Source organism: Lagenorhynchus albirostris, chromosome 9 (genome assembly GCF_949774975.1).
Source record: "Lagenorhynchus albirostris chromosome 9, mLagAlb1.1, whole genome shotgun sequence".
Lineage (NCBI taxonomy): Eukaryota > Metazoa > Chordata > Mammalia > Artiodactyla > Delphinidae > Lagenorhynchus > Lagenorhynchus albirostris.
This window is the reverse complement of record NC_083103.1, coordinates 106,305,830-106,332,535: the sequence shown is the minus strand read 5'-3', so window position 1 is coordinate 106,332,535 and position 26,706 is coordinate 106,305,830. Positions and strand designations below refer to the sequence as shown.

General features: G+C 50.1%; 1 protein-coding gene across 4 annotated transcripts in view; it reads right to left on the bottom strand.

The window, feature by feature from the left end:
- Positions 1 to 1,441: 1,441 nt before the first annotated feature.
- Positions 1,442 to 26,706, bottom strand: part of NTM (neurotrimin) — a 402,807-nt gene continuing 377,542 nt past the window's right edge. Inside the window, exons 4-9 of one of the 4 annotated variants that reach the window (XM_060158016.1) lie at positions 24,692 to 24,826; positions 22,681 to 22,801; positions 16,823 to 16,974; positions 13,719 to 13,754; positions 8,453 to 8,485; positions 1,442 to 3,125 (exon numbers count right to left, since the gene is read on the bottom strand). In XM_060158016.1, coding sequence (XP_060013999.1) covers positions 3,019 to 3,125; positions 8,453 to 8,485; positions 13,719 to 13,754; positions 16,823 to 16,974; positions 22,681 to 22,801; positions 24,692 to 24,826 — 584 coding nt within the window. In that variant the 3' untranslated portion in view covers positions 1,442 to 3,018. The remainder of the gene's footprint in view (positions 3,126 to 8,452; positions 8,486 to 13,718; positions 13,755 to 16,822; positions 16,975 to 22,680; positions 22,802 to 24,691; positions 24,827 to 26,706) is intronic. The other 3 variants (XM_060158018.1, XM_060158017.1, XM_060158019.1) reach the window with 3 other exon arrangements.

Genomic DNA, 26,706 nt, shown 5'->3' with positions numbered 1-26,706 from the left:
CATGCTTAGTAAACCTGAAAGAGAAAGCTCTGAATCACATGGAGGTTACCTGCCGCTCTGTGCGCTTGTCCTGATAAAATCCAGCAAGACTCTGTCTGCAGATGCCCTGGTACATTTTATTCAGGGGGGTTCTGGGCTCAAGTTTAGAAGTATGGAAATTCCCAGTGTTTTTCCCACTCTATTCCCTCTATTCCCGTGACCCACGATCTGCACGGAATTCCTCTGGTCCGTGTCTACAGAAGTTCTGGTCACAGGAAAGCTAGTAAATCTCTCCCACTTTTATTCAAAGGAGACCCAGAGCCCCTTGCCTTTAGCAGTTCTGAGACACAAGGAAGGAGTGACTCCAGCGCAGCCCGGATCTGCGAGGCTTGGTCCGACTACTCCAGTTCACGCTGCCAGGAAGAAGCCGGAGAACCTGGCACCTGGTGGTGTGGGCAGAAGGGCAGAGGGCACAAAGAAACACGAAGGGGAAGGGGGGAGGGAGGGGGATGGACTGGGAGTTTGGGGTTGGTAGATGCAAAGTACTACATACAGGATGGATAAACAACAAGGTCCTGCTGTACAGCACAGGGAGCTATATTCAGTATCCTGTGATAAACCATAATGGGAAAGAATTAAACAAAGAATGTATAAAATAAAAAGAACCATGACGTCAACAAGATTTTCTCAGTGCTTCCAGAAGCAGCTGAAAATGAAAGCACTGCTTTCCAAACACCTCTTCTCCTCCCAGGTGGAACCTGCCCCCAAGGACACAAGCACGGTAATCCCGGGGTGATTGGGCTCGGACCTCATTTCTGCCTCTCGGTGAATCTTCAGAATCAATCAGAACAGGTTGGAATTATTGGAAAACTATTCTGCATTGAACTGTACCTTTTCTCCTAACTTGTAGTTAGAGGCAAGCTTTGGGGGGCGGGCTTGGATGGAAGAGAGTCCCCCAGACACTGGAGGACGGGACTGGGGATTCATCAGTACTCACCCACAGGGCCTTTTGGGGCTATGGCTGCACTCTAATGCCCTCCAGAAGGAATCACACGTGAAAGCCATCCCCTAACTGGACTTGCCATCTGCCCAGGTTGCGAGGGGAGGTGTGTGGCCACACCAGGACCTCCTGAAGGCAGTGGAGGTGGGGTGACCACGAGGCCCGCCTCCCGTGCTTCTGATGGAGAAGGTGCTTTCCCCGAAGCCCTGCCTCTCGTCAGAGCCCGCTCCACAGCGGGCCCCACCCCGCCCACGAGGGGTCCACAGAGCAGCAGCCTGAACCCAGAGCCCGACCCCCCTCCACTCCTTCACACCTGAGCCAGGCAGGCTCTGCTCCCCTCCCCCGCCACTTGAGAATGAGGTACCACACCAGGTAGAGAGGGACATGGAACACTTTTTAATGTCAAGTCAGAGACAACCCCTCCCTCCCCCAGCCCCTAATCCCACCTGCCCTCATCACATCACGACCCCTCCCCGAGGCTCCTCTGGTTCCCAGACTTCGGGGGAGGAAGAAAAGATCACCTAAAAACTGCATTTTCTTCTCTTTCATACACACGCACACAGAGGTGGGAAATTAAATAAAATAAACCAAGAGGATTCGATTCTCCAGTGGTCACAAAGGCATCCGAGATTCCCGTAACGGGCTAAAGCGAGTGGTTACTGACTGCTGAGTTGGTCCGGCTGCTTGCTGTCTGTCCGTGCCCGAGGCATGACGGAGAAGCCAGGCCCCCCGCACTAGCCCTCGCCTCTGAGAGCGGCCCCTGGAAAAGACGCTGCGCCTTGTGTTAGTGCTTTGTTTCTCTTTTCACTTTTTAGAAATGTCTCTGACATGTGAATAACCCAAGAAAATAAAAGGGCAGGAGCTGATTACACAATTACCAGTAAACTCTATCATCGTTTAGAAGAGCAACACACAGCTAACGCCATATACAGCATGCAGTAATGTCTGAGAAAGGACCCTGCTGAGAAGGAAAATGGCTAGAACCCTAACAAAAAAAAAATATATGTATATATATACTGTATAATATATGTCATCAAAAAAAGCATCACCAGCAAACTCAAGATATGGTGCAGGTCACCCTTCCGTTTCTAAACAGCATGTAGAAGTGTAGCATTGTCTGCAACAAATGCCAGAAGCAGAGGACATCTGTAGCGCTGGTGGAGATGTTGGTTAAATTGTATGTGTGGCTTTTTACTTATTTTTTGGTGGATTTGCCAAATCCTCACCAGGTGGCTAATGCCTGGTGTGCTGTCCACCAGTTGTAAACCTAGGTAAGAAGTATACTATTCATGTTTAACGTTTAACAAACATACTTCTCTTCACCCCTTTCACTTGTGTACTTTTTTAGTTTTGTCTTGTTTTTGCACTAAGTTTTAGACTCATATCAGAAAATATAATTAATAAAATTAATAATGAATCAGAATCCCTTGTTACCTATGATGTCCATGTAGTAAAATGAAAACAAAAAAAAAGTTTAACAATATCTTTTGTGACTGTTGATTGTGGGATTATTGTAGCTGACAGGCTGTCTTGTTTAGTTTTCCTTTTTATTTATCTTTTTGTTGCTGCGTTTCATCACACACACAATAGGGACACAGTTCAGGAATGGGCCTGCAAGCCTCCCTCTGAGTTCTTCTCTACTGACTGAATCTGGGGTGGCCGACTCCAGAACTTTCCTTGGGGGGGGGCACTGTGGTGGGCAGAGCGGCTGAGCCCTTGCCCGACTGGTAACGGAGGTCACGCCATGCAGCTTGCGGGTGGGTCCAAAGCCGCGTGCATTCTTCCCGTTTGGGAAAAGAAAGAAAACTCAGCTGTACCTACGTATCTGCAAGGCGATTTCCAATGTCCTTGTTCAACCTGTTTTCCCAAAGTATTCTCTGTTCCCCTCCCTCGAATTTGTGTCCCCTTAGGCTCTGAATTTCGTGGGATTGTATCTGCTTTAGAACGGGGATGCTCGCGTTGCTCTTGGTCGCCGTGGCTGATGTGTTGGTGGCGGTGGTGACGGCAGCTTCTCCCCGGCGGGGAAAGTGGCACTCACATCAAAATTTGAGGAGTAGGTGCAAAACCAAAACCAGAAGAGGTAGCAGCCAAACGCAGCCAGCCCTCCTCGACGTTCCGTTGCTCACTTCGCTGATGGCGCCCGGGCCTGCAGACACAACACACCTGTCGTGAGCCTGGCCCCTCCAACTGGGAGCATCCAGCATCCCAGCTCCATACCCAGAGGCTGCGTTAGCCTCGATCCCATGGGCACAGCTACGTGATGGGGCGCCCACCCGGGCAGGAGGGACCTCAGGTTACAGTGTGCGGGTGCCTGCTACTCCTCTGCTCTCAGAACATGCTGAGGCCACGGCTCAGGGGCAAGTTCAAGAAAAAGGTGGCTGATTAATCAACACCTTACACAGAACTTCAATGAAGTGAGACCCCTGCACTGTTTGCGTCATCGTCCAATCCCTCCAAGCGCTGCCCGCCTTAAACATTCACGTGACCCTCCTGTCATGCAGGAGAGGACTCGCTGGACACACCAACTGTCCCCTGCGGCTGCTGCACTGGCCTCGGTGCCCCTTCTGTCCATCACTCGGTCCCAGGGCAGCGCACTTGGCCTCTCCCCCATCTGGATCAGGTAACAGCAGACCTCGCTGAAGTATCACATGCTTGAAAGGTCCAAACCAGCTCGCCTGAGGTGGAGGGGGGATGAAGCAAAGGGACAGGTGGCCTCTGGCCGTGTACACAGGAGGAAGGGAAGATTTCCATGGACACTGGGATGCAGAACGTGCCATGATGTGTGTCTGCTGGGGGGGAGATGGATGGCGTATTTTCCTAAGAGGCACACACCAGCCTGACCTGCACACAGATACTCTCTGACGTGGAGCCACATTGGGAGGCAAGAAAACTATGAGGTCATACAATTCCCCAGCGGCTTCCCTGTCGCTGGAAGCAGAAGCTTTGTGGCTCCCTCAGCCCCGTGGCCACGAACGCCTGTGACAAATGGAGCTCTGATTCGGGAACAGTGCACACACGTTTGGATGCCCAGATGAATTAGGCACCCAGTGAAGCAGGGCATCTTCTCAGACTGGACTTACTCTGGAAGGCTCTTGCACCGGATTTAACGGAGGCATTTAAAGCTGGTGCCCCACCGCCGCAAGTCCATGTCGTCACTGGGTTGAAGGGATAAAGCCAGAACCTGCTTGCCTGACTCGGATGCTGGACATGGAGACACTTCCGGCTAATGCAGATCAGCATCAAATCAGGCTTCTTGATTCCATATGGAATCATTCCAAGTCCTAGAAGTCCTGGCCTGGAAGCACTGTCCCTGTGATTTATTCCTTAGACCTTTGGGACAAATCTCTGATTCTGGGTCAGTGGCTAAACAGTTAGGAGTTTGAAATGCACCAGGTCCTCCAATCTCTGTGTCTCTGGTGCCTGGTTCAAACTGCAGGGGAGCAAAATTGTCACCCCAAAATGTCTCTTTGGCATGCAGATTACTTCCAGCTGAAAGCAATCAAGGTCCAAAAGACTCAGGAAGAAACTCTGCCCTTCCCCCAACTGCCTGAAGAATGTAGAAAGACCTATACCAGGAAGGGAGCTGTCACCATAGGTAACTACAGTGTGACCTGGGTGTGGAGACAGGGATGAACCTGCAAAATCTGTTAGTTATTGCTCCTCTCTGTGTCCATCTCCCTGCCTGGCCCAGAAATCACTGTCTACCAAACACCCGCCTTTCCTTCTCTCTGTGAATTGCCTCCCCTCCCTCTGAAGTCCTAAGCCTCTACCCCCAACATCCTCTTCTTTTCTTAAACATTTATTTATTTGGTTGCACCAGGTCTTAGTTGCAGCACGCAAACTCCTAGTTGCGGCATGCATGTGGGATCTATTCCCCGACCAGGGATCGAACCCAGGCCCCCTGCATCGGGAGCGTGGAGTCTTAACCACTGCACCACCAGGGAAGTCCCCCAATATCCTCTTTTGTCTTTAGCTGAAGGTGGTATTTAAGGTGAGGGTTTGGGACATTTTGGTGAGTTAATCACTTTTCCTAGGCCTCTTCCATGTATACATATTAGTAAATTTTTGCTTTATTTTCTCCTGTTACTCTGTCTTATGTCGATTTAAGTTTTAGACCGGCAAGAAGAGCCTAGAAGGGTAGAGGAGATTTTCTTTCTCCCCAGCAGCAGTGCTCCCAAGGCCCGAACTTCCTGGCAGCGAAAGTTCTCCTGAGGAGAAGGACAAGAGATGCCTCTTCTGTTCCCCGCCGGGGAGGTGAACGTCTGGGCAACACAAAACTGAACGCTCTCCTTCTGTCAGTCCACTGGGATACCCGTGACAAAGGAGCAGCCCCGAGAAGCACCATTCAGACTTGCTTATCGTTGACCATTCAATTGGTTGCATCTTCTGAAATCTAACTACTATGTTTCTATATAAACCACCACCAGAGACTCTAGCCTTTATATTCAATCACTGCTATGTATACAGCAGTCTCTGGAATCTCCGGAGAGAAGCCGGCCCCAGGGCTTCCAGAGTGAGGAGTTATCTGTTCCTCTCCTGTGAGAAAGCCCTTCCTCTCTGGACCACTCCAGGATCCTTCCAGGAGACCCCTGCCTCTGCCCGAGGCCAACTCTGAGACAGGGAGGTTGTTCTGAGTCCCTGGGAGCAGCTGGGTTCCAAGTGTGACGGGAGGTTGGTGGCTGCACCGCTCCCCAGGTGCACACTGCTCCGCGATTCCAAACGCATCCTGCACGCCTGGCTCATGGCGCCTGGACAGACACGCATCTGTTCACACAGGGCTCCTCTCACCTCTTTTCTCTCCTGAACACTGGCTCACACAGCTTTGAAACCCACTCCCCACTCCCCCCCAACACAGCCCTCCCATCCCCGCTCCTGGTAAGCGAAGGGGGACATCGCCAGTTCCCGCATGGAGATGCTCTCTGCCTCTGGCGCCTTCCACCCCTCTGGGCTGCCCGGCCAGCAGATGTCTCCAGGGAGGAGGATGAAGGATGCACACGCCAGGCAGACAGCCCAGCAGGGGCCTGGCTTGATTACTAGGTCAGAAAAGTCAGGAACCTTGTCTGCTGGCCACGGAGTCTGCAACGCCCCGCAGGTGGTGGCTGGGAGCTGGCAAAAGTGCCCGGGGAACCTGGCAATGGCCTTGCGCGGCAGGTGCTCCGGGTCGCCTGTACTGCTCCGGCTCCGCCCGTGCCCTGGGACGCACGCACGAAGCCTGTGGGGAGGGGGCCTGGCTCCCTGTCAGAGAACTCCTCCCAGAGAAGAAAGGAAAAGGCCACTGGGTGTGCCGGGGGCCCTCCCTGTGTGATGTTCCGTGGCCACCCTCCTGGCCAAGGTGGGTCCACGGGGCTTCACTCCCCTGAACACCACTTCCAGCCTGGCCTCGCCCCCCCAGCGCCCTCCCCTTGCCCCGCCCAGCCTCCCTCCTGGACACAGCTGCCTGCAGGAGGAAACAGGGGTGGTACCTGGAGAAACCCGGAGGCGGGGTCTCCTCACATCCTCTCAGAGGACGTGCACCAGCTCTCCGCCACCTGCGCCTGGACCCCTCGGGTTGACTCCTCGTGCCAACTCCAGGCTGCTGTGTCTGTGACTCCAAGCTGATCAGACCACTGATGGATTGGATTCCTTCAGCCTTTACAAAACCTCCCAGCTGCTCCGTAGGACACGCATTGCATTTCCTAGTCTGCCTGCCATCTGCCTCCTTAGCCTCGCGCCCCGCCCCCACCAGCAGGCGGGCACCACACATACGTGTGTGCACACGAGCGTGTACCTTCCAGCCTATTTTATTTAATTCCCATCCTTACACCTTCTGCCTGAAATGCTCTTCACCTGGCTCACTCGCACTCCTTGTTCCAGGTTCTGTTCTGGCCCCAGTCACCTCTTCCAGGCAGCCTTCCTTGACTTACTCTGGTTTGCTTCCACAGCACCATACACATCCCACTATTAAAATATGCACCACCCTGTCCTACAATTATCTTTATGTGTCTCACATGCATTTCTTCCCCTATGCTGTGAGCTCCATAAGGGCAGGGTCTGTGCCTAGCTGGGCACCCAACAGGTATTTAATAAACCTTTGTTGAAAGAAGGAAGGAACCAGAACATTGTGACCTGTGCTACATGTCCATGCTTACGTTGTCTCTGTTTTTCTTTTTCTTAAGATTCTACTTGGAAAGAAACCCACAAACCAAACCAAGAACAAAGCAAAACATTCTCTCCTACCTTGCCTCTGGCTTTACCTCCATTTTCTCGTCTGAACACCCTTCCCCCCTATTTCGAACTATTTCCAATAAAAGTCACTGCAAATTCTTGTGGTTGAGGGAAGATATTCACAGAAGTAAAGCCATATTGGTAAAAATTCTAGGTGGAGGGCCTGCAACTGGAAAGGGGTTCCGGCCCCATAAAGCCCCTCACGTAGGAGATGAAGGTTATTATCTCCCGCCCTAATGTGTGGAAACTCAACCTCGGAGACCTTAAGTGACTTCCCCAAGGTCCCCTGACTTCTGTCTCCGAATACAATTATCTTTCCACTAACTCGGAGCTGTCACGTTGTGGAACTCGCACATCTCCAGCGAGGAGGAGAGCAGAGAGTGAGGCCACAGGACCTGCCCCGCCGGGCACGGGTCAAGGTGGGGAGCACACAGGCCCTCGCACACTGACCGGCGCAGGAAGCTCGCCGTGAGAGGAGGACCTGCTGTCCAGGCAGGCATGGATCCCAAGCTCCTGGAGCAAGGCCCTCTCAGAGCCCTTGCTGGCCAGAGTGACAGCGCAGCCCATCTGCCTGGTGACTCGGCCACACGGATGAGGTCTCTGCTCTTCATCCAGCCACGCTTCCACTCTGCGTGGAATGCCTTTATTGCCTCAATCTCATTATAGAGCTCTGGAGGCCTAAAGAGACTAATCACCAGGACCATTAGGGTCCCGGAGAACTGTGATGAGTGTCAATTATCCATCGGAAACATCTGGATGCAATGAAAGCCTCAAATAAGATGCAATTTATTTGTAGCCAAGTGACTCACCCAAGAACCTCCCCCTTCCTTCCCCTTTCCCCTCCCTCCTGCCACTTCCCTTCCAGCTCCAAGTTAGAGAGAGAGAAAGAGAGAATAGGGTGAGCAGAGGCCAGCATGCAAGGCCAAGGTCTCAGAAGATCATTGCATTAGAGCATCCGTGTGCAAAGGAAAGAGGCGGGCCTGGTACAGAGGGGCCCAGACATGGAGCTATTTGGGGCACTGACAGGTCCTCATTAGTGCTGGCAGCAAAGACAAATTAGACTTCTGCAGGGGAGGCACCCGGGGAGAATCAGATGTCCTTGGGGACAGTTGATCTGAATTGACACAGGGCCGGCCCAAGGTCAGGCGGTTCCCACCGGGCTGCCTCCTGGGGTTAGTGCCGAAGAAAAGGCATCTTGCAAGAAGGCAAAGAGTCTTGGGCACCTCAGCCCACCAAGGCAGCAGCTGCCTGGAAAGTAAGCATACCAACCTTTCCCAGGGGTCAGAGCTGTGGTTCTGACTTCTAAAAGAAATGAAAAACAAGCCACTGTTAAGGCAGAGAGCAGCCAGAGACACCCACTTTACCCTCTGATGGTTTGGGGGAAGGAGGCTGAACTTCCGGCCCAGCCCCCAGACGTGCACCCCTCTGGCTTGCTGGGAAGTCAGTTGCCATAGGTTGAGTGGGGGGCCGGGGAAGGATGTGAGTGATGGTCACATTGGAACCCTGACCCAAAGAGAGCCAGCACCCCTACCGTGTCTTAGCAGGGGATATGCCAGTACCGTGGAGCCCGAGGTCCCAAGCCAATAACCACTTTTTGAAGAGTAACCTTCTTTCTTTGGCCCCCAGACTATCCTCGAATTAGCTGAAGTCTGCAGGCTTTAGTATAAAACTGGCTCATACAAATAGGCCCTCCTACAGCAATCTGAATGCAGGTAGCCAAGTTCTGTTTGAGATGTAAAGTTAACTGGCATTTATCAGTGCATCTTAGAACTACCGGGGAGCAAGTTTCCACGTACCAGAGGAGCCCAGACCTTTGATAGCTGACCTCTCTCAGATTCAGACTACAGGAAGCTGGCCCAGAGGGCTTCCTCTCTCTGGAGCAACCTAAGGCATTAAGACCTGCATCCCTGCTGCTGGGACCCATCTGTGGAAATGCTGGGCACCAGCCCCTCTGCTGGCTGACCCAGGAAACACCCTCATTCACCAATTCAAGCTCTCAGGCCAATCCACAGAGCCTGTTCTGCTGACCAGCCAGCAGTGGGATGACCTCTCATCTTTCACCTCCCTCTTTAGCTGGGGGCTTCTGCACATGTTCACCCTGGATACAGAGGGTGGGAAATCCTTCCACAGTGTATAAGGGTATCAAATCACCATGGTGCACACTTTAAATATCTTAGACTTTTACTCATCAATTATACCTAAAATAAAGGAAAATAAAGCTCAACAAAAGAAAATGACATTAAAGTCTTTTGCATCGAAGTGATACAATTCTCTGTGCAAAGGTCCTCGCATGTAGAAGGAAAGAGAACCTAGAAATAACTCAGCCTAAACTTGACTACAACATTTGACCAAAATCAGGTGAGTATGTCCCTGTGCATTCAAGCTCTCAGTCTACTCTTTAAAGGCCTCTGAGATACGATGCAAATCTTGATCCAAGTGGACACTAGCAACCCTGAGAAGCCACTCCGTGGGCGGATCTAAGATCAAGGATCAAAGAGGTGACTCAGAGAAGATCTGATGCACAGTCAGGGTGGTAGAGAAAAGCCAGGAGTGCCGGTCCACGCTGTCTGCTGTGCGTTTAGCAAGGACAGTCCCCTGGAGAGATTACTGGGCCCTCAACCCCAGCCTAGTAGCTAACCAGGGGCTGTTTTCATGAATTGTCTCATTCGGGCCCCACTGTCTTGAGCCTCCCTGTACCAGGACGAAGGGTGACTGGAAGGAAGGAGGACAGTCTGCAGAGAGATGCTTGGAGGCATGAAGGCATCACGGCCTTTCACCCCCAAACCACAAGCGGTGCAAAGTAGGGCACGTGTGAGGGAGGGCAGCCCAGAGTGATGGGCTCTGTGGGAGGGAGGACGCAGGGAGGGGTTCTACCTGGTAGTCTGGCTTGTTGGAACTATCTGGAAGAGGAGTACAGTGAAAGCACAGGCTCCTGCGGTGCTCTGGAGCCAGGAGTGGTCTTCCGTGAGGGCAAAGATCTGAAAACAGCTTCATCTTAGTAGTTCCATCCAGATCCTTTCCCGGTGACTCTCCAAGGTCATCATGCCTTGGTGTCCACGTGGGTAAAGGGCTATTTGACACTCATTCTGGACTTTCCTAGAACTTAACCTTGGGCTTTTCCAGGTGGCAATGTTTCAACCGCTCTGCCACTCATGTATCTCACCACCGTGAGGAGGGAAACGTAACCAAGGCATTCTTTATGTTTACTGGAGACCTCCTGCTGAGCTCCAGCCCACTCCCCGTGATTTGGTTCTAAGAAGAGACGTAGAAACTGTTTCTACATCATGTTTATCATCATGAGGTGCTAACACCACTGGGCACAACTTCCGGGAGTATGAGCCTCTTCGAACCTCCAGGCGTGTACGAGCCCTGAGCTCGAGGCTTTGCGTTAACCCTTGGCTATCGACAAAAGCAACAATCCTTCAAATCTAAGTATGTATTTTTCTCACCAAGAGCTCGCCTGAAATGTGTGATCTTTCTGTTGATGTATTAAGGTGAAGCCAGGTAGAGTGAGAAAGAAAGAAAGAAAAAATGAAAGAAAAATAACATAAAAACAACAAAAAAGGAACTGCTCCCTTTAAGCCTCCAAGTTAATACCTCTGGTCAAGCCATGAAGTGATCTTTCTGCCACCAAGTCCAGCTGAATCCAAGTACCTAGGTGGGCAAAGGGGTGCTGTCTGGTTCTAATGGGTGGGGCAGGGCTGGTTTCACACCAGGATGGTTATACAGGACAAATAAACCTTCCAGAAACAGAGTGAAGGGATCTTTCTTGGTACCTTCTGTATCTAGACACACGTGCCATAGAAATGCTCACTGCTGGGTGGCTGCCCTTAATTAACTATCTTTCACCCTCTGTAGGGAAAAACAGATCATCTCTGCCACTGCAACTGTTTCCCTCCGATGCACAGAGTTGACTTACTTCCACCTTCTTTAATAAGATGATTTGATGGTCACTGCAAGGTTCGCAGGCATTAATCAGCCAACCTTTCTCAGCCCACTGACTCCTTGCCCAGGAGATAGAAGACAAAGGACCTGAGGCTGGGAAATGAACAGCCACGAGCCGCTGAGTCTGCAGTGTGCCCCTGGCACATATGCCTGTGAGGTAGGGCGTGAGGGATGGCGGTGCATCCCTGAGTCCTCAGTTATCACGGCAAGCGTCCTGCACCACCAGATATTAATATGAGAGGGGGGCATGCAATCTGTTGTGTTTGCAAAAAGGGAGCAGAGAAATACTTCAAGGGTGGCAGAAAATGCTGAGAAGGAGGGAAATTATCTTATCTGAATCTTTCTAGACCCTCTGGATATTAAGTAGCAAAATAGCTTGGAATGTCTTTTAAAGCCAAGCATTCCTTGTCCCTGGAAATCCATTGGAGGTGAGGGGAGCATAACCTGGGAGTATTTCCCTGAGAAAAGAGGTAGCTCTCTGTTCTATGGGACTCTAGAAAAGGAGGAGGAAAAAACAACAACACACACGCACGTGCGCGCACACACGCACGCGCGCGCGCGCACACACACACACACACACACACACACACACACAGATGAATGAGAGAAATATCCCAGCAGCGAGATCTGTTTTCTCTAAAATACTCCTGAGCTGTACAAGAGTCCAACAGCTACACGGAGGACCACACTAGTCCAAGTCTTGGAATGTCCCAGGTTTCTACCAACTGCAGCTTCTGGCCTGGACCCATTGCCCTGCACCCAACAAGAAGGTGAAGGGTGGGAGCAGAGTAGAATCAGAGTAGAGAGCTGGCCTGCAGACCCTGCCCCAGACTCAGTGGCCAGCAGAGCAGGTGAGAAAGCTCAGCTCTGCGTCAGCAGGTGGACCCTCTGCTCCTGGTCCCATGCTCAGTATCAGGTAGTGATTTGTTTGTTTCCGATCAGTTTTGTTACTGTTGGCTTTAGCGTGGGATGTGCCCCCTCCATCCCTTGAGGGTACCTTCGGTGGAATTCTAACTCCTTAGCAACCACTCCCTGTTTCAAAAGTCGCTTTCCCTCTGAAAGTAAAGATCTCAGTGATCAGAATGAGCTGAGCCACTTCTCAGACTCCCTTGTAAAGCATCTTCTGCTTTACGTCCGGTCTCTCACACATCCCTTTTACCACTTATGCCCTTAGCTACTTTTCTAACGCTCTTTGAGATCTGCGGATACGCCTTGCCCAGGGGTTCGATAAACGTAAGTTGGATCAAGTTGCACCTGGACACTTCCATTGACCTCACTTTTTTTCTATTTCTTTGCTTCATTTTCCCCTTTGTGGTCTATCACCAGGGTGCCCTACATCACTAAGGTGAATAAAGCATCCCTGAATCATTTCACAATAAAAGCATTCTTCCTCATATGTCAAACAGCTTCCCATATAATTCATTTTCTTCCATCCCCTCCCCCGCCTTCCAAGCCTAACGCCATCGCCCGATGACTATTTGTGCAACGCGAATGGATGAACAGGTGGGATGAGAAGGGTCGGGGGGTAGGTGGAAGGTGAGAAAAGACATGCCCGTCATTGCTGTCACAGCTGCCTTCCTGCGGGGCTCTCTGAGGGTCTGCACGGTCCTTGGGAGGAAAACATAAACAGCACACACGGCACGTGTTTGATTCTACCGCTCAGCCTGGGCCCACTCCTGCCCAAATGTTTAGTCACAGTCTAAATGAATCACTTTTGCTAGGCTAGGGAGCTTGCGAAAATGTGAAGGGCTGAGTAAAAAGAGGAGAGAGATGCAGGTGTCCCATGGGGGGAGGACTTGGAGTGGAAGAGGTGGAAAGGGGATGGGGAGAGGGCTTGAGAAATGAGTTCATGAACCCCTGTGTCGTGACAGGGGGAGGTCCCTGTATCCGGAGACTGGACTCCAACAATCTAACGTGCACCTGGCGATTTTCAAAGCCTTTTTAATACACGCTCTCAGGTGAAGGCTGGAACAGCTCTCAGATAGATAAGGCAGCTCAGTTCTATGTCACAGAAGAGGAAATTGAGTCTGAACGATGTTTCCTGAGCTACCCAAGCGCAAAGAACACCCGGAAGTCGGGCTCTGGACTAGGGCTCAGCGGCGCCCGCTCCAGGTCACTGCTGCGGAGGATCCCGCAGGTGCGCCTGCCCACCTTTCTTTCCCGGAGACCCTCCCCGTGAACCTGCTGCTGCAGCTTCAGGACCATCCGAATCTCCCTGCACAGGATGTTTGCTTCTATGGCTGGGCTGTCAACGGGACTCTTGTTATGAAAACTGCTCAGTGGGTGGACTTCTCTGCCTGTTGGTTCAGCCTTTTGCCTCCATCAGATCTCCGGGCTTTGAGAAGTTAGTGCCTTTTCCTTTCCTCTTCCCTCCTAGCCCTTCTGGGGAGGTGGGCAGGGTGAGCGGAGAAAAGGGGACCATCCTTGGAGTTTCATCGGCTCCCAGTAACCTCCTTAGCTTCTGCTGCCATTCACTAAGCACCTATACAGACAGGAGCCTGGGGTGATGCACGGCAGGGGGTGGGGAGGGGGGTCTGGGAGAAAGCGGGGAGGAGAGAACCCACACAGCAGGGGTGGGTGGGATACTGACCTTGTAACAAAGTTGAGCTTGTAGGCTCACTTAGCTCTAAAGCAGGTGGGGATATACAGGAGAGAAAAATGAAAACAAACACATATATTATATACAGTAGCTATATATTGGCCATATATAGTTTGTATACTGTCTTTCACACACATTTCTGGAGGGATGGAGAAACAAAAGAAGACACAAAAACCAGAGGTGGTAGGACAAGATGCAGCATGAGGAACGCTGAAAGGTGGGGTCATGCACACAGGATGCCGTGGTCGGAAGGTGAGGGGCTGGCCACGCGTACGCACCCCAGCGCAGGCAGCACGGACGCTCTGCGTGCTGAGCTGGGGTGCTGATGTGGTAACACAGGACCGAAGTCCCTCTCCAGATGAGATCTGTGTCACATCCACACCCACACTGTTTCATTTTGGAAGACCTAGTTCAGGAATTTCTGGTCCTCATAGCACCATGGCAGGAGCAAGGTCCTCCTAGGAACCTCTGTGACTCAGGATCACAGGGGCTGAACTCTCCTGGTCCCTGCAGCCTCTGGAACCTTAGGGACAAGGTGCTCAGAACCCTACTGGTTCCTGATAGGAAAGACCACCCCTGCCCTGTTTGGCTTAAGTACCTCAAAGATACTGACCCTGATGGCTATCTCCCAGCACCAGCATCCCTCACTTTTCAACGTCAGGTCATGTGTACAGCTTATGTGCAGGTTGGTGGCAACATGATGCTAATTTAGCCAGCTCTCTGATGCTACAGGAGAATGAGCTTCATCACAAAGTATATTCGCATAAAGTGAACGCTGCTTTCCAACCTGCTCAAGTCGGCTTGATGGCTCTGAGCCGAGTCTTCTGATAATAGGAAATGACATGGGAGACTCCCTAATACATTTATATTTGTGAAGAGGTCTTACTGATAGTGGGTGGCAATAGTTCAGGGGCCGCGCTCTGTGGACCAGCCACAGCAGAGCTGATGCGGTGGAAACGCCCATCTTGCCCGTTAGCGGGATTTCATAGGCTCGTGGTACTACGTCACCCAGGCGGCATTGCTGTGATGGGCTCCTCAGAAATGCTCTCTCCAATGAGGCTAGAAACTTGGTTTCTGTTTGATTAAATTTGGAAAAATGCTCCAAACGTTTTCTCCCTCTTAGAGATTTAGTGTGTAAAGGCTCTGAGACCTCCCGTTTAAAGAACATGCCCACACGGGCCCCGTTCATCTGTGTTGGACCCAGGCTTTCTACACTTATCTGACTCCATACTTTCAGTTTTTAGAGAGCCCCCTGTACTCCAGAAAGCTGGCAATTGTAGGACTGTCCCAAGTGATACACAGGGTGACAGGAATGCTGGCAGACCGGTGGGGATGCGGGCAGAGGTTTTAACTGTCAGACACGGGTCTGCGGAAAGGAGCAGATTTATGGCACGTGCTTCACTGCATTGCTTGTCACAAATGCCAGGATTTCACTCTTAAAGTTTGCTTCTTCTCTCTCTTCTCATCTTAGATGGCTTAAGGGGAAGAGGCGGGGGAATTAGCAGTGATAAAGCCAATTGCAAAACCATTTCATGCATCTGATTTGGAAGAGCAAAGGGGTCAAAGGAGGAGGGAGATTGTTTATAGGAACAAGGAAGGCTATGCGTGGAGAGCAGGGAACTCAGGGGGAACCTTGGATCTGCAAGGCAAGGGAAGGAGGGGGCTGCCCCTTCCTAACCATGGTCCTTCTGTTCATGCAGACAGACACCTGCCCAAAAGCCAAAAGGCTGACAAACGTGAGGGGCCATGATGACTGGCCCTGTGTGGGAGGCGTGAGACACACCAATCGCTCTAATCACAGCTCTGCCCATGCGGGTCTGCCAGCTCTGGGATCAAGGACAGGCTTCCCCTTCCCAGCCCTCCTGGATAAAGCTGGGCTTTGTAAGGGGGATGGAATGTGATTTGGAAATCGAGATGGGACAGTGGAGCAGCACAGGTGGGCTATCGGGGCAGGCTGGGTCCACTGCGCCATGGAGAGGATTTGGCAGGGCAGGGGGAGGGGAGCTACTTGAAGCTCTGGAATTATCTGGGGGTCCTCAGAATAAAAAGGATTTAGGTTCCTGCCAATTTTCTGCTAACTTCCTCACCTTTCCCTCCCTGTAACGTTCAAGAGTGCTTGTTAACATGGTGGACGTGGGACCAGACTCGAAAAATTCCAAGCTCACTGAACTTGTTGGGGCCTGGAGGGATCCGCCCGCAAAGCAACCAGAGATTAACCCTGTGGGCTGTGGGGAGAATCTGCCTCTACCCGGGGATGGAACCCATCACAGATGCCGGATGAGGCTCGGGCATCCGACTCACTTCTGTGTAGCTGTTCTACCCACAGAAGTGCGAGACGTCGGGGTCTAAGAGGCAGCTTGTTTACTTGCTTCCTTTCCTTGTTTCTGGCACCAGTACAGTTGCCTGATATGTAATGAAGGCACAGCAGTTTGCCTTGCACACATTAGTCCTCAATAAATAGCGACTGAATGAATTAATGCATGAATGATTATGGGACTTCTGTCCGGATGGGGGCTTGGTTGGACAGATCCCTTCAGACAACACCCTTGGACACAAATGGAGAACTCGGGAAACACTCATTTTCTAGGTTAATTCTTCCTCTAACGCTAATAGCATTCAGGATCCCAAGGCTCACGATTCTACTTTTATAAATACAGTGAAGTTTCTCTTACGTCCCAATGGCCAGAAAAAGTTTCAGAAATGGTAACATGTCACACTCATCCAGGGAACAAGTATGGAAATAGTACATGTTCCTCTCTGGGCTCTTAACTATTAGACCCAACTGTAATAACCACAGTCAGTTCAGAAGATACAGAGGGGAAAAATGCAACGTCACTTCAGTGTCCTCAAATCCTTTTCTCTGATATCAGGATTCTTCCTAGTATAGAATGACACCTGGTGTCTATTTTCATACGTGTGCTGTTTCCCTCTCTCTCTCCCTCTCCCTCCCCCTCCTTCCTCCTTCCTTGCCCTTCTCACCCACCCCTGCCTAACTATCCCTGACTCTCTTCCACGCCCCCGCTGCCCTTCCCTCCTGCACCCCCCTTCCACACGCCCCTCCCTCTTTCGTTGCCCAGCCTGGGCTTCCGTCTCACCGAACAGTGTGATGCTGGCGTTGGTGTGGCCCAGCTTGTTGGAGGCCACACACGTGTAGTTCCCATAGTCATGTTCAGAGACGTTGAGGAAGATGAGTTTGGAGAGGAAAGGTCTGTTTTCCACTTTGACCCCCTTCTTTCCTTCAACCAGCCTGAGACAAACAAAAGACAGACCAAAAAGAGAAAAAGGAGATGGTTTTATATATATATATATATATATATTTTTTTTTTTTTTTCTCTCATAAGGAAGAAGAGAGACTCTGGAATTAATGACCTTCCCTCTGCCCCCTTTCTGTCATCACTATAATCACTTTTTTTTTGCATTCAACTACACAAGTTGGCCCCGATCACACGTATAACTGCATTTCTCTGTTTCAGGTGTGTGCCTGGAGTCGTTCCCTGGCACAATGCAGATACCCGTCTCCCTATGAAGACAGTGAAGTTCTCTGAAGGCAGGTGCCTGGAACAAATATAACGCGCCAGCTGTGTGCACTCAGCCCAACAGGATTCGTGCGGTAGGTGCTCGGAATTGTGGACACAATCGATGTTGATGGTGGTGATGATGCACACATGATGGTGACGATGATGACAACTGGAAAAATGAAAAACTCAGTCTTCAAAGACGAGGAAAACCTGAGGGGTTTGAAAGAACAATGTTTTTCCAAGCACCTGAGTGATAAAATTATCCCTTAAGAACTTGAGGCATTCTACAGGTAATACCTTATTTTGGGCTGTGATTAGGATTAAAGAACTGGGGATCGTTTTTACGTTAGGGGACTCCGAAGGGCCTGGGAGTGGTGAGCTGTCCACAGTATTATAGCAACTCAGCCTGGAAGAGATTACAGATGCCTGAGAATGTGGCCCTACGTGGCCAGGACTGTCTCCCCGAGCTGTTTCACCCCATCATGGAGTCCAGTGTGCCACGAGGGCTCATACCGACAGCCGGGGCCACTCACTAAAAGCCACAGAGAGTTAGTGGGAAGGACAGCCAGGCACGCTTATTAGAAGCACAGACACCATTACGGGGCAGACAGAGAGGGAAAGGAGAAAACTGCGTTAGAGGTTGGTAGGGCCACATCCTCCATCTTTGGAGGCTGTTAGTAGCAATTCCTACTGAACTTACATGTCTACATGGAAATTATGAGACCAGCTCTCTTCTTTTCAAAAAACTCTGGAATGCCCCATTTCGGAAAATGGGCTTTAAGCCACCCTTTTACTTCCCCTGAAATAATTTGACTTCCCTGCCCAGAAGCTGAGTCTGTGCTACAGGAAAGAGAAATACTAGTGGGGAAAATCATCCTTCTGAACGGAGGATCTCAGGGAACTGGTCAGCTGCAGCTGCCTGCGTAGGGCCTGGCTGGAGCAGGACGTGTAGACGGTAAAATATGGCAAGATGATCGCGTATGGGGACAGGCTTGCGGGACACAAATTGGGGCAAATGGCTGGTATTGGAGTCATCAAACCGAGAGAGACAATATTCAAGGCAGAAATAGAAAGTAAAGCCCAGCAGGACAATGATGAGAAAATGCTTTGTAAACCATAAAGTGTTATTTGAAATAATATATTTCTGTGGAGTCAGACACTGCAAACTCCCGCCTGCCCCTGGGCCACAGGACGTTTTTGGCAGAGATGTCAGCTGTTTTGTCACTATCTGAAGGTGCTGTCGTCTCTGTAGGAGGACAGGATGGCTCTCTCCTTCGCCAAGACTTATGACCACCGTGATGAGAAGAGCAGGATTTTGGCCTCCGTCCTAACCCAACGTCTGTATCCAGGGAAGTCAGGGTGGGGTTGAAGGAACTTGCCTTGCTTTCCGTTCTGTAGATTTTCATCTGTGAGCCTTTGTCTCTCCTAAGTGAGGGGCAGTGAACCGGCCTGAGTCCAGGGACTTCATTAAAACGTGAGCACAGTCCAAACTGAATGAGGTGTCCGGCTGTGCGGCCAGACACCACTGTGCTATTTCCAGCATGTTCCGTAGATGCTGGTCCTCCAGGGGGTGCTGTGCAGAGAAGGCTCTGAAGCCCACCTGCCAGGAGGCTTCTCTGAGCTCGCCAAGCATATTGATCCCATTTGCCATTCTGATGCCATCCCTGGGCTGGGGAGGAAGCCTTAACGTCAGAAGCAAGCTGTGAACTAGATTTCAGCTCTCTAGCGGGGAGAGACACTTACCCAGAGCAGGTTCGGCTTGAGAGCTCGGAAATGTCTTTAGCTAAAAGCAGAGGAGGGCGGCCAGCGGTACTCAGAGCACCTTGCAGCTTCTGGGATGACACTCCGTGTGGTCACACACCTCCTCATCCCATACCACTGCCGAAACCAAGCAGGACCCGGTGGTGCTCCTGGGCACAAAAGCCGTTCTGTGTCCCTTGTTTCTTGTTTGTAGGAAATAGACTTCAGTCAGCCTCCATGACCTTCCCTGAGTTCCAAGGGGCAGGTTCAAACAGATGCTAATCAGGGAAGGGAGGGGGATGCAGAGACAAGGGAGGAGTAGCCAATACACAATAGTGCAGCCCTGGGGCAGGGTCCTCGTTCCCCCTCAAGGGATACACATCAGCTGTTTTGCAGATACTGAAACCCCCTGTCTGCTGCCCACAAGCATGTAGACCCCAGACCAGTTGGAACCAAAAGGTTGATGATGCCGACTCCCGCTTAGCTCCCCACCAACCAGTCAGAAGAATGTCCACCAGCTGATCACGCCCTCTCTGAACCATCACTATAAAACTCCTCACTACCCACTCCAGGTCGGGACACACAGATGCACTTCAGTGTTGGGGTGCAGAGGCCGGAGGCGGCATCACTACCAGGCTTCAGCTTCTTGATGCTTTTCAATGGCTGGAGTCCTGTGGATGAGTGGTCCTTACTAAGGACAGGGCTCCCTTCCCTCTCCCTCTGATCAACGGCACACACGGTGGTGGCAGGTGTCGAGTGGCTAGTACACAGTCAAGACAGATTTCTACTCTGAATTCTGAGAAAACTGCCTGCCCCCATCACATAGACTCCTTTGATTTGCCTCAGAAATCCCCTCAGCTCACCAGGAATGTGAGCTAGCTTAGAGCTGGTCTTCCCCCAGGCAGGTGCAGTCTGCCCAGGGAGACCTGCCTGGAGAGGTGACCTGTCAGTGGCCCAGGAAGGTCAGGCAGTGACAAGACTTCAGAGGCAGAGATGCTCTTCTAGAGCTGGGTGCCAGGAGGACAGACAACTGCATTCGATGGTCTCCCATTCCCCTCCCATTTACACAGGGGAATAAATACACGAGCAGCAGATGGGAAACCGAGCGGAATCTACTAAAGGAGAGAAAAGGAGCTGCCATGAGGACTCAGACAGAGGAGGACGCAGAGGTGCCTGAGCCAGGGGCTCTGAAAGCCGCTCCCCACCACGGTGATGCTGCCGGGCTCTCTCCTCCTGGGTGAAGCCTGCAGCCCCCCTCTGCGTGACGCAGCAGCAAGCTCTCTCTTCCTACGCCCACCTTTGGCCGTATTTGCCTAAAGGCTAATCCCCTTTCCTCCACGTATTTTAAGATTTTGTTTCTTCTACATTTTGCTCACATTTTCGTCCCACAGAGAATTAGAGAAACAGGATGCAGCTGATTAATTTTCATGAAGGCTCGGGCCATGGCAAGTTCAGGAATTTACCCTGGAGCTCAATAGATTTTTGTTTTTTGTTTTGTTTTGTTTTCTGATACTGGACCTTCACGTCTCACTTTTGTTCTTAGTAAAGGAAAGGATAAAAAGGAAGAAAGAGGAAGCAGGATTTCAAAGAAAGATACCCATGTTTATTTATTGGGAAAATACTATTCCCTTCTGCTTGATTCTGAATTCTTGGACAAAAGGAGGAAAGCCAGCTATTTCTTCTTATCTCTCCCTGAGTTTGCTTTTCCTCATTCTGTCTCAGTACTTCCATCTACAAAATGGGCTAGACAGGGCTTCCCTGGTGGCACAGTTGTTGAGAGTCCACCTGCCAATGCAGGGGACACGGGTTCGTGCCCCGGTCCGGGAGGATCCCACATGCCGCGGAGTGGCTGGGCCCGTGAGCCATGGCCGCTGGGCCTGCGCGTGCGGAGCCTGTGCTCCGCAACGGGACAGGCCACAGTGGTGGGAGGCCCGCGTACCGCAAAAAAAAAAAAAAAAAAAAAGGGCTAGACACATACAGTGCACCTAAGTTGCTGCCAGAATTGGTCCCTAAAAATGAAAAAGTTCTGCTTCTCACCTGGAAGGAATATGATGATACACAGTGGGTCCTCTGACTCAGCAACTCTTGGTTCTAAGCAGTCAGGGGTTGATGCAGAGACTGGAGGAGCTCTTGGTGTCCGGCCCCTTTTTCTAAACTTATTTTTTATTGAAGTATAGTTGATTTACAATGTTACCTTAGTTTCAGGTGTACAGCAAAGCGATTCAGTTATACATTTATATACATATATTCTTCTTCAGATTCTTTTCCTTTATAGGTTATTACAAAATATTGAGTATAGTTCCCTGTGCTATACAGGAGGTCCTTGTTGGTTATCTGTTTTATATATACTAGTGTGTATCTGTTAATCCCAGACTCCTAATTTATCCCTCACCCCTTTCCCCTTTGGTAACCATAAGTTTGTTTTCTATGTCTGGGGGTCTATTTCTGTTTTGTAAATAAGTTCATTTGTGTCATTTTTTTGGACTCCACATACAAGAGGTATCATATGATATTTGTCTCTGTCTGACTTACTTCACTTGGTATGATAATCTCTAGCTGCATCCACGTTGCTGCAAATGGCATTATTTCGTTCTTTTTGATGTCTGAGTCGTCTTCCATTGTATATATGTACCACATCTTCTTTATCCATTCACCTGTGGATGGACACTTAGGTTGCTTCCATGTCTTGGCTATTGTAAGCAGCGCTGCTATGAACACTTCCTGGTCTCTTCAGGAAAGAATCCCAAGGCACTGGAGATGTTCTGAGACGCGTAGGCAGCAGCTGGGTCTCTCCCGGCATGAGTCCTGGCCTGGAATTGCTCACCTGCTCTCCTTCCCAAAGTTCCCCTTTTTGTTGCTTTTTTCCCTCAGCTTCTCAGCCTCTGTCACTCTGTCCTCCTCCTCTACCCCACATACACCTCAGGACCTTTTTGTATCGCCCCCCTCCCCATTGTTACGAATGTGTTCTGACCATGGACAGCTCTTGCACATGTATTTGCCGTTCATCCACCTGAAAATAGCTCTTTGATAACAGTAATCGCGCGTTGCCTGGTCCCCGGAGCCACTGAACCCTGTGCTAATGTGCCATTTGCTAACTCCTCATGGTGACAATCTTCAGTGATCATGACAAACATCCTGATGGCGGCTGCAACGATAGGAGGGGATGGGAAAGGCCCCTCTCTCTTCTCCTGCAGTGAAAGCACAAGCCGGGCACAAAGGGAGGCTAACTCGGGTCACGGATGCTTTCATGCACCACCCCTGAGAGTGGCTGGAACTGGACCGGAGTCCTCAGACACAGCTAACTTAGTGCCCAGGAGCATTCCTTCCTGATGCCTTAATGCGAGCCTGAGAACGTGTTAAAAATAGCTGCAGGCAGAACACATTATTTTCTAGGCCTATAAAAAACTCACAGGCTCCTAGTGGCCTTTCCTTTGAGATTTTGCTTCCCTTAAAAAATAGTTTTTCTCAGGCTTGTTGGTGGGCGAGTGAGCTAGCCAGTTCTGCACGGCAACATCGCAAACACAGCTGAAGTGCATTAATATCAAGAAAACACTTGTTTGTGCATTGTTCCTCCCTCATAGGTAGGAGGAGTTCAGGAGAGGACTTTGCAGGAATCCATTTGCATCCCTGTGGAATCAGGCAGGAACCTGGAAGAGCTTTCTTCTTCTTGTGGGGAGGAGGGGGGGGAGCCTTACCTTTTGTCATCCTTGTACCACTGGAATTCTGCCGAGGGAACCGCGGAGGCTTCACACTGCAGCGTCCCCGTCTGTCCCACGGGGACACCTGTCCCCTTAGCTTCTGAAATATATGGAGGATCTGCAGAGAGAAGACATCCCATAGCGGCTCCAATGCCGCAGTCACTGACTGTTTGTCATGCCCTGCTCTACCTCTGGTCTCCACCATGTACCAGAGAATGAAACCACCCCATATTGTTCTAAGGAAAAGCTCACATGTACTGCTTCTGCTCCCCTCTGGACAGAGGTGGAATGACCAGGCATTCAGGCATACTTCCTGTTTAAACTTTTCAACTTTCATAGGAGGTAGCCCCCCCATGGACCCTCTACCCCAAGGGTTGACAGTCAGTACCTTTAATCAGCCCTGTAGACTGTCTGCACACCAGGTTCTTGCCAGAGTATATAACCTTGAACTATTCAATTTCCATCAAAATCTCAGTTGCAAGAAATAATACCCATGGAGAATTGCCTGAAGGATACACAGATCCGTTACTCTTGGAGGTGTTCTACGCTGGACCCCTGAATCCAGCCGGACCGACTAGACCTAAGTACGTGGCCTGCATTCATTCCAAGGCTTTGTCAAACTGCCCTTGACAATGCCGACAGTTGCACTGAAATGCATAGTGAGAAACAGCCACAACAACTCACCCTTCTGTTTATTGCAGAAATATTGCATGTGATGTCATTGTGCTCTATTTGTGGAGACGTTAACGTGAAGTTATTTTTCGAGTCTCAGTACCAGAAAAAGCAGTGTTTCTCCCAAGCAACAAATTTGCTTTTATCTTATGGACATAAACCTCAAACCAAATGATGTTTCCCCTCTTTGCTTCAGGAACCGGAAGCCAAATCCTGGACCCACAACTGACCACCTTGGCATATAAATTTTATGTACTGATTTCCCCTAGATTTCACTTATTTTCCTATATAGGTTTTCCCTTTGCTTACATTTCCTTACTCTTCAGGTTAATCTTTATTAACCTTAAGTCATCTTATGTTACTTTAAAAATAATCGTGGTAGGGTACAAAAATGGCATCATTGTTACACCTGTTTCCATGCTGCTTGTGTTAATTAGGTTTGAATGGCAACAGAAACCAAAATATTAAAGAATGAGTAATCACCAAAACGCGATATTCCTCCTCTACCTCCACCCTCACCTAAGTTTTGAAGGAGAAAGGCTTCTTGTCTGCTGGCTTAGATCTTGGGCTCTAGTCTGTCCTAAGACTTTCTGAAATTGGGCACAGCAGGGAAAACTTTCAGAATGTCACAGAGAACTGAGTCAGGGCACATACCGAGGAACCGAGAGGGGAGAGCGTGAGGGAGGGGGGAAGTTGGGCAGCATCAACGTCAGAGAGAATTTGGATGGTAAAGGGGGAGGAGGGGTCCAGACCAGTGGCCTCCAAGCTTTTTGGGTTCAGTACCTCACGTAAGAAAAATCAGGGATGAGCTATACCCTCTAATATGTGGATATATGTTTATCTATTTATAGTTCAATTAGGAATGTATACCATGTCCATCAACATACATAATTGGAAAAGGATGAGATAAAAATCAGTATACCATGAACAGAAATTATAATATTTCCTCCACACACATGCTTTTAATTTATTTTCTTGCTCCCTATGAAGGAGATGACTGTCTAGAGAGTGTGAAGCTTGGTGACATTATGAGTAAAGTATGGGAAAAATTGGGATTCAAAGACAAGCTTGTCTAACATGCATTGAATGCTATTTCACGATCTTTCAGGAATGTTAAGGCACGTTTCGGATCATATGAAATCACTTTCAGATCCAACTTATTATCATGTTTTAAAAGAGTTTGGAATTGTTGCTCCTAAAAGCAGGAAACGGACCGCAAGGCTGCTCTGTTTCCTACCCCGAGTCAGGGCGTGGTGCTGAGGCCCAGCTCTCTGTTGTGGCCGTGACAGCAGCAGCCTCAGGCACGTGCGGGGTGGGGGCTCCTGCAACCACTTACAGTTCACGGTGACCTTGACTCTCCGCACCACTGGGGCAGCCACATCATTGGAGGCGCTGCACTCATAGTCCCCCGACTGCTCCCTCGTGATGCCCTGGATCTCCAAGTATTCATCTTCGCTCACAAAGCCCACAGCTGCAGGAGAAGGTGTGGTGGAACAGGAGAAAAAACACCAAAGGTACAAACTTAGAAAACAAAGTGTGCAATGGTTACGTCTGCAGAGAACTGTGCCACTTCTAAGTCCAGATTCTTGGGATCCATGCCAACTCTCCCTCCTTCCACTCTTTTATCTCATCCATCGCCAGCTCTTTCTTGGTTCTCTGATGCACCAGCTAAAATGTTTGTGTTCCTACCTGCACTAAGCACAGAATCTGGAGAATTACTGGTCCTCAGTAAGTGATGAATAATGTTGACATTTACCCTGCCCGAATTTCAGCAAGCAGTCAGGCTCTGGGGATCTGAGTTAGGCACCTTTGGTGCGTATTAACTTTCTGGTCTCCAGGTATCATTTAGGCTGAACCTTGAAATGCAAAGCTGATGACATCATCCTAGATCACGAATCCATGATCGTGATCAGACCACACTAGCAGTTACACACACACACACACACACACACACACACACACAGCCACAAAAGGCAGTGGAAACACTAATGAAATTAAATTTCTGTTTTCAGATTTAGACACTCAATTAAATCAGCAGAAATCCATTTTATAAACTTCAATCTGCTGGAGCTCTTGGGTCCAAGATTCTGGCCACAAATCAACAGCAGGGACTCCACCCTCTAACAACAAACACAGCAGAGAGGAAAGAGCAAGAAGACAGGGCTGCGAATCACACTGTCACATCCCCGTCCAGAGACTCAGTCTCCCCACTGAAGATTTATCAATAATAGTAACAACCGTCTACCTACCCGACGTCCTCACTGAGGTCTGGCCTTGAGCCTCTGATATGGACAGACCAGGACATTAATGCCTGCAAGAGGATCGTCACTGTCCCCTCCCAGAGTCACCCTGAGCGTTAACCTCTTCGTGGAGAGACAGGGGATGACAAAACAACCGGGTGCATCCCAGGATCAGCCTGCCTCTCTGTTAAATGAAGATAGTCAGCACACCTTACCCTGTGACCTGGCATCATCTCATAGGGAAAATGGGTGCTATTTTTAGTAGTTATTCTGGGACAACAAGCAGAAGTTGAGACTGTCCCCAGAAACCAGAAGACATGTTCCCTGGAATAATGTATATATAATCCTAACACCTCACAGGGCTGTTTGGAGGAACAAATGAAAAGTAGTTACATGAAAGCACTTTGGAACACTAATGTGCTGCACACTTGTCCTAGTCACCCTGTGATCTGCCTGGACGCCCAGACACTCAGGGGGCGCCAGTCTATGTTAACCCCAGGGGGCCCCACCTGAGTGGGGAGGGAAGAGGCACAGTGCCCCCCAGGTGATAAAACCCCTCCATAACACCACCCGTACCGGCTGATGCAAAGCACAAAAATGACGAGAAGAAGAAACTACTGTAATACAAAGAATTATGTCCGTGGTATGTAAATTATGGTTGTATGTGTTCTGTGACATTGTTAAGCTCCCCATTTTTTGTCAAGATAATAACAGGAGCAATGACAATGACACACAAGACAACAGCTTTCTTATACAGAAGGACCACTGCCTGCCCAGCGAGGCCAGGGCTCCTGGGTCATGGTAAGTCTGTGTCACTGTCCAGAACTAAGTCCGACCTGAGCATTTCCCAGGTGTCTGGGAAATGGAGCCCACATATATGTGCAGGGACACCCTATGGAGCCCACATATATGTGCAGGGACACTCCTGCCTCTACGACCTTCAGGGGAGCAAAAGAATAGCCTCTGTCTATTAGAGCAAGCGAGTAAGAGTTAATTAATTCACTGGAAGAACCAGGGACGTGCTGACAAGTAGAAAACAGTGTGCAAAAGTCCAGGATACGGAGAAGACAGTCAACATCAACCCACAGACCCTCATGGTCCCAACCAGTGA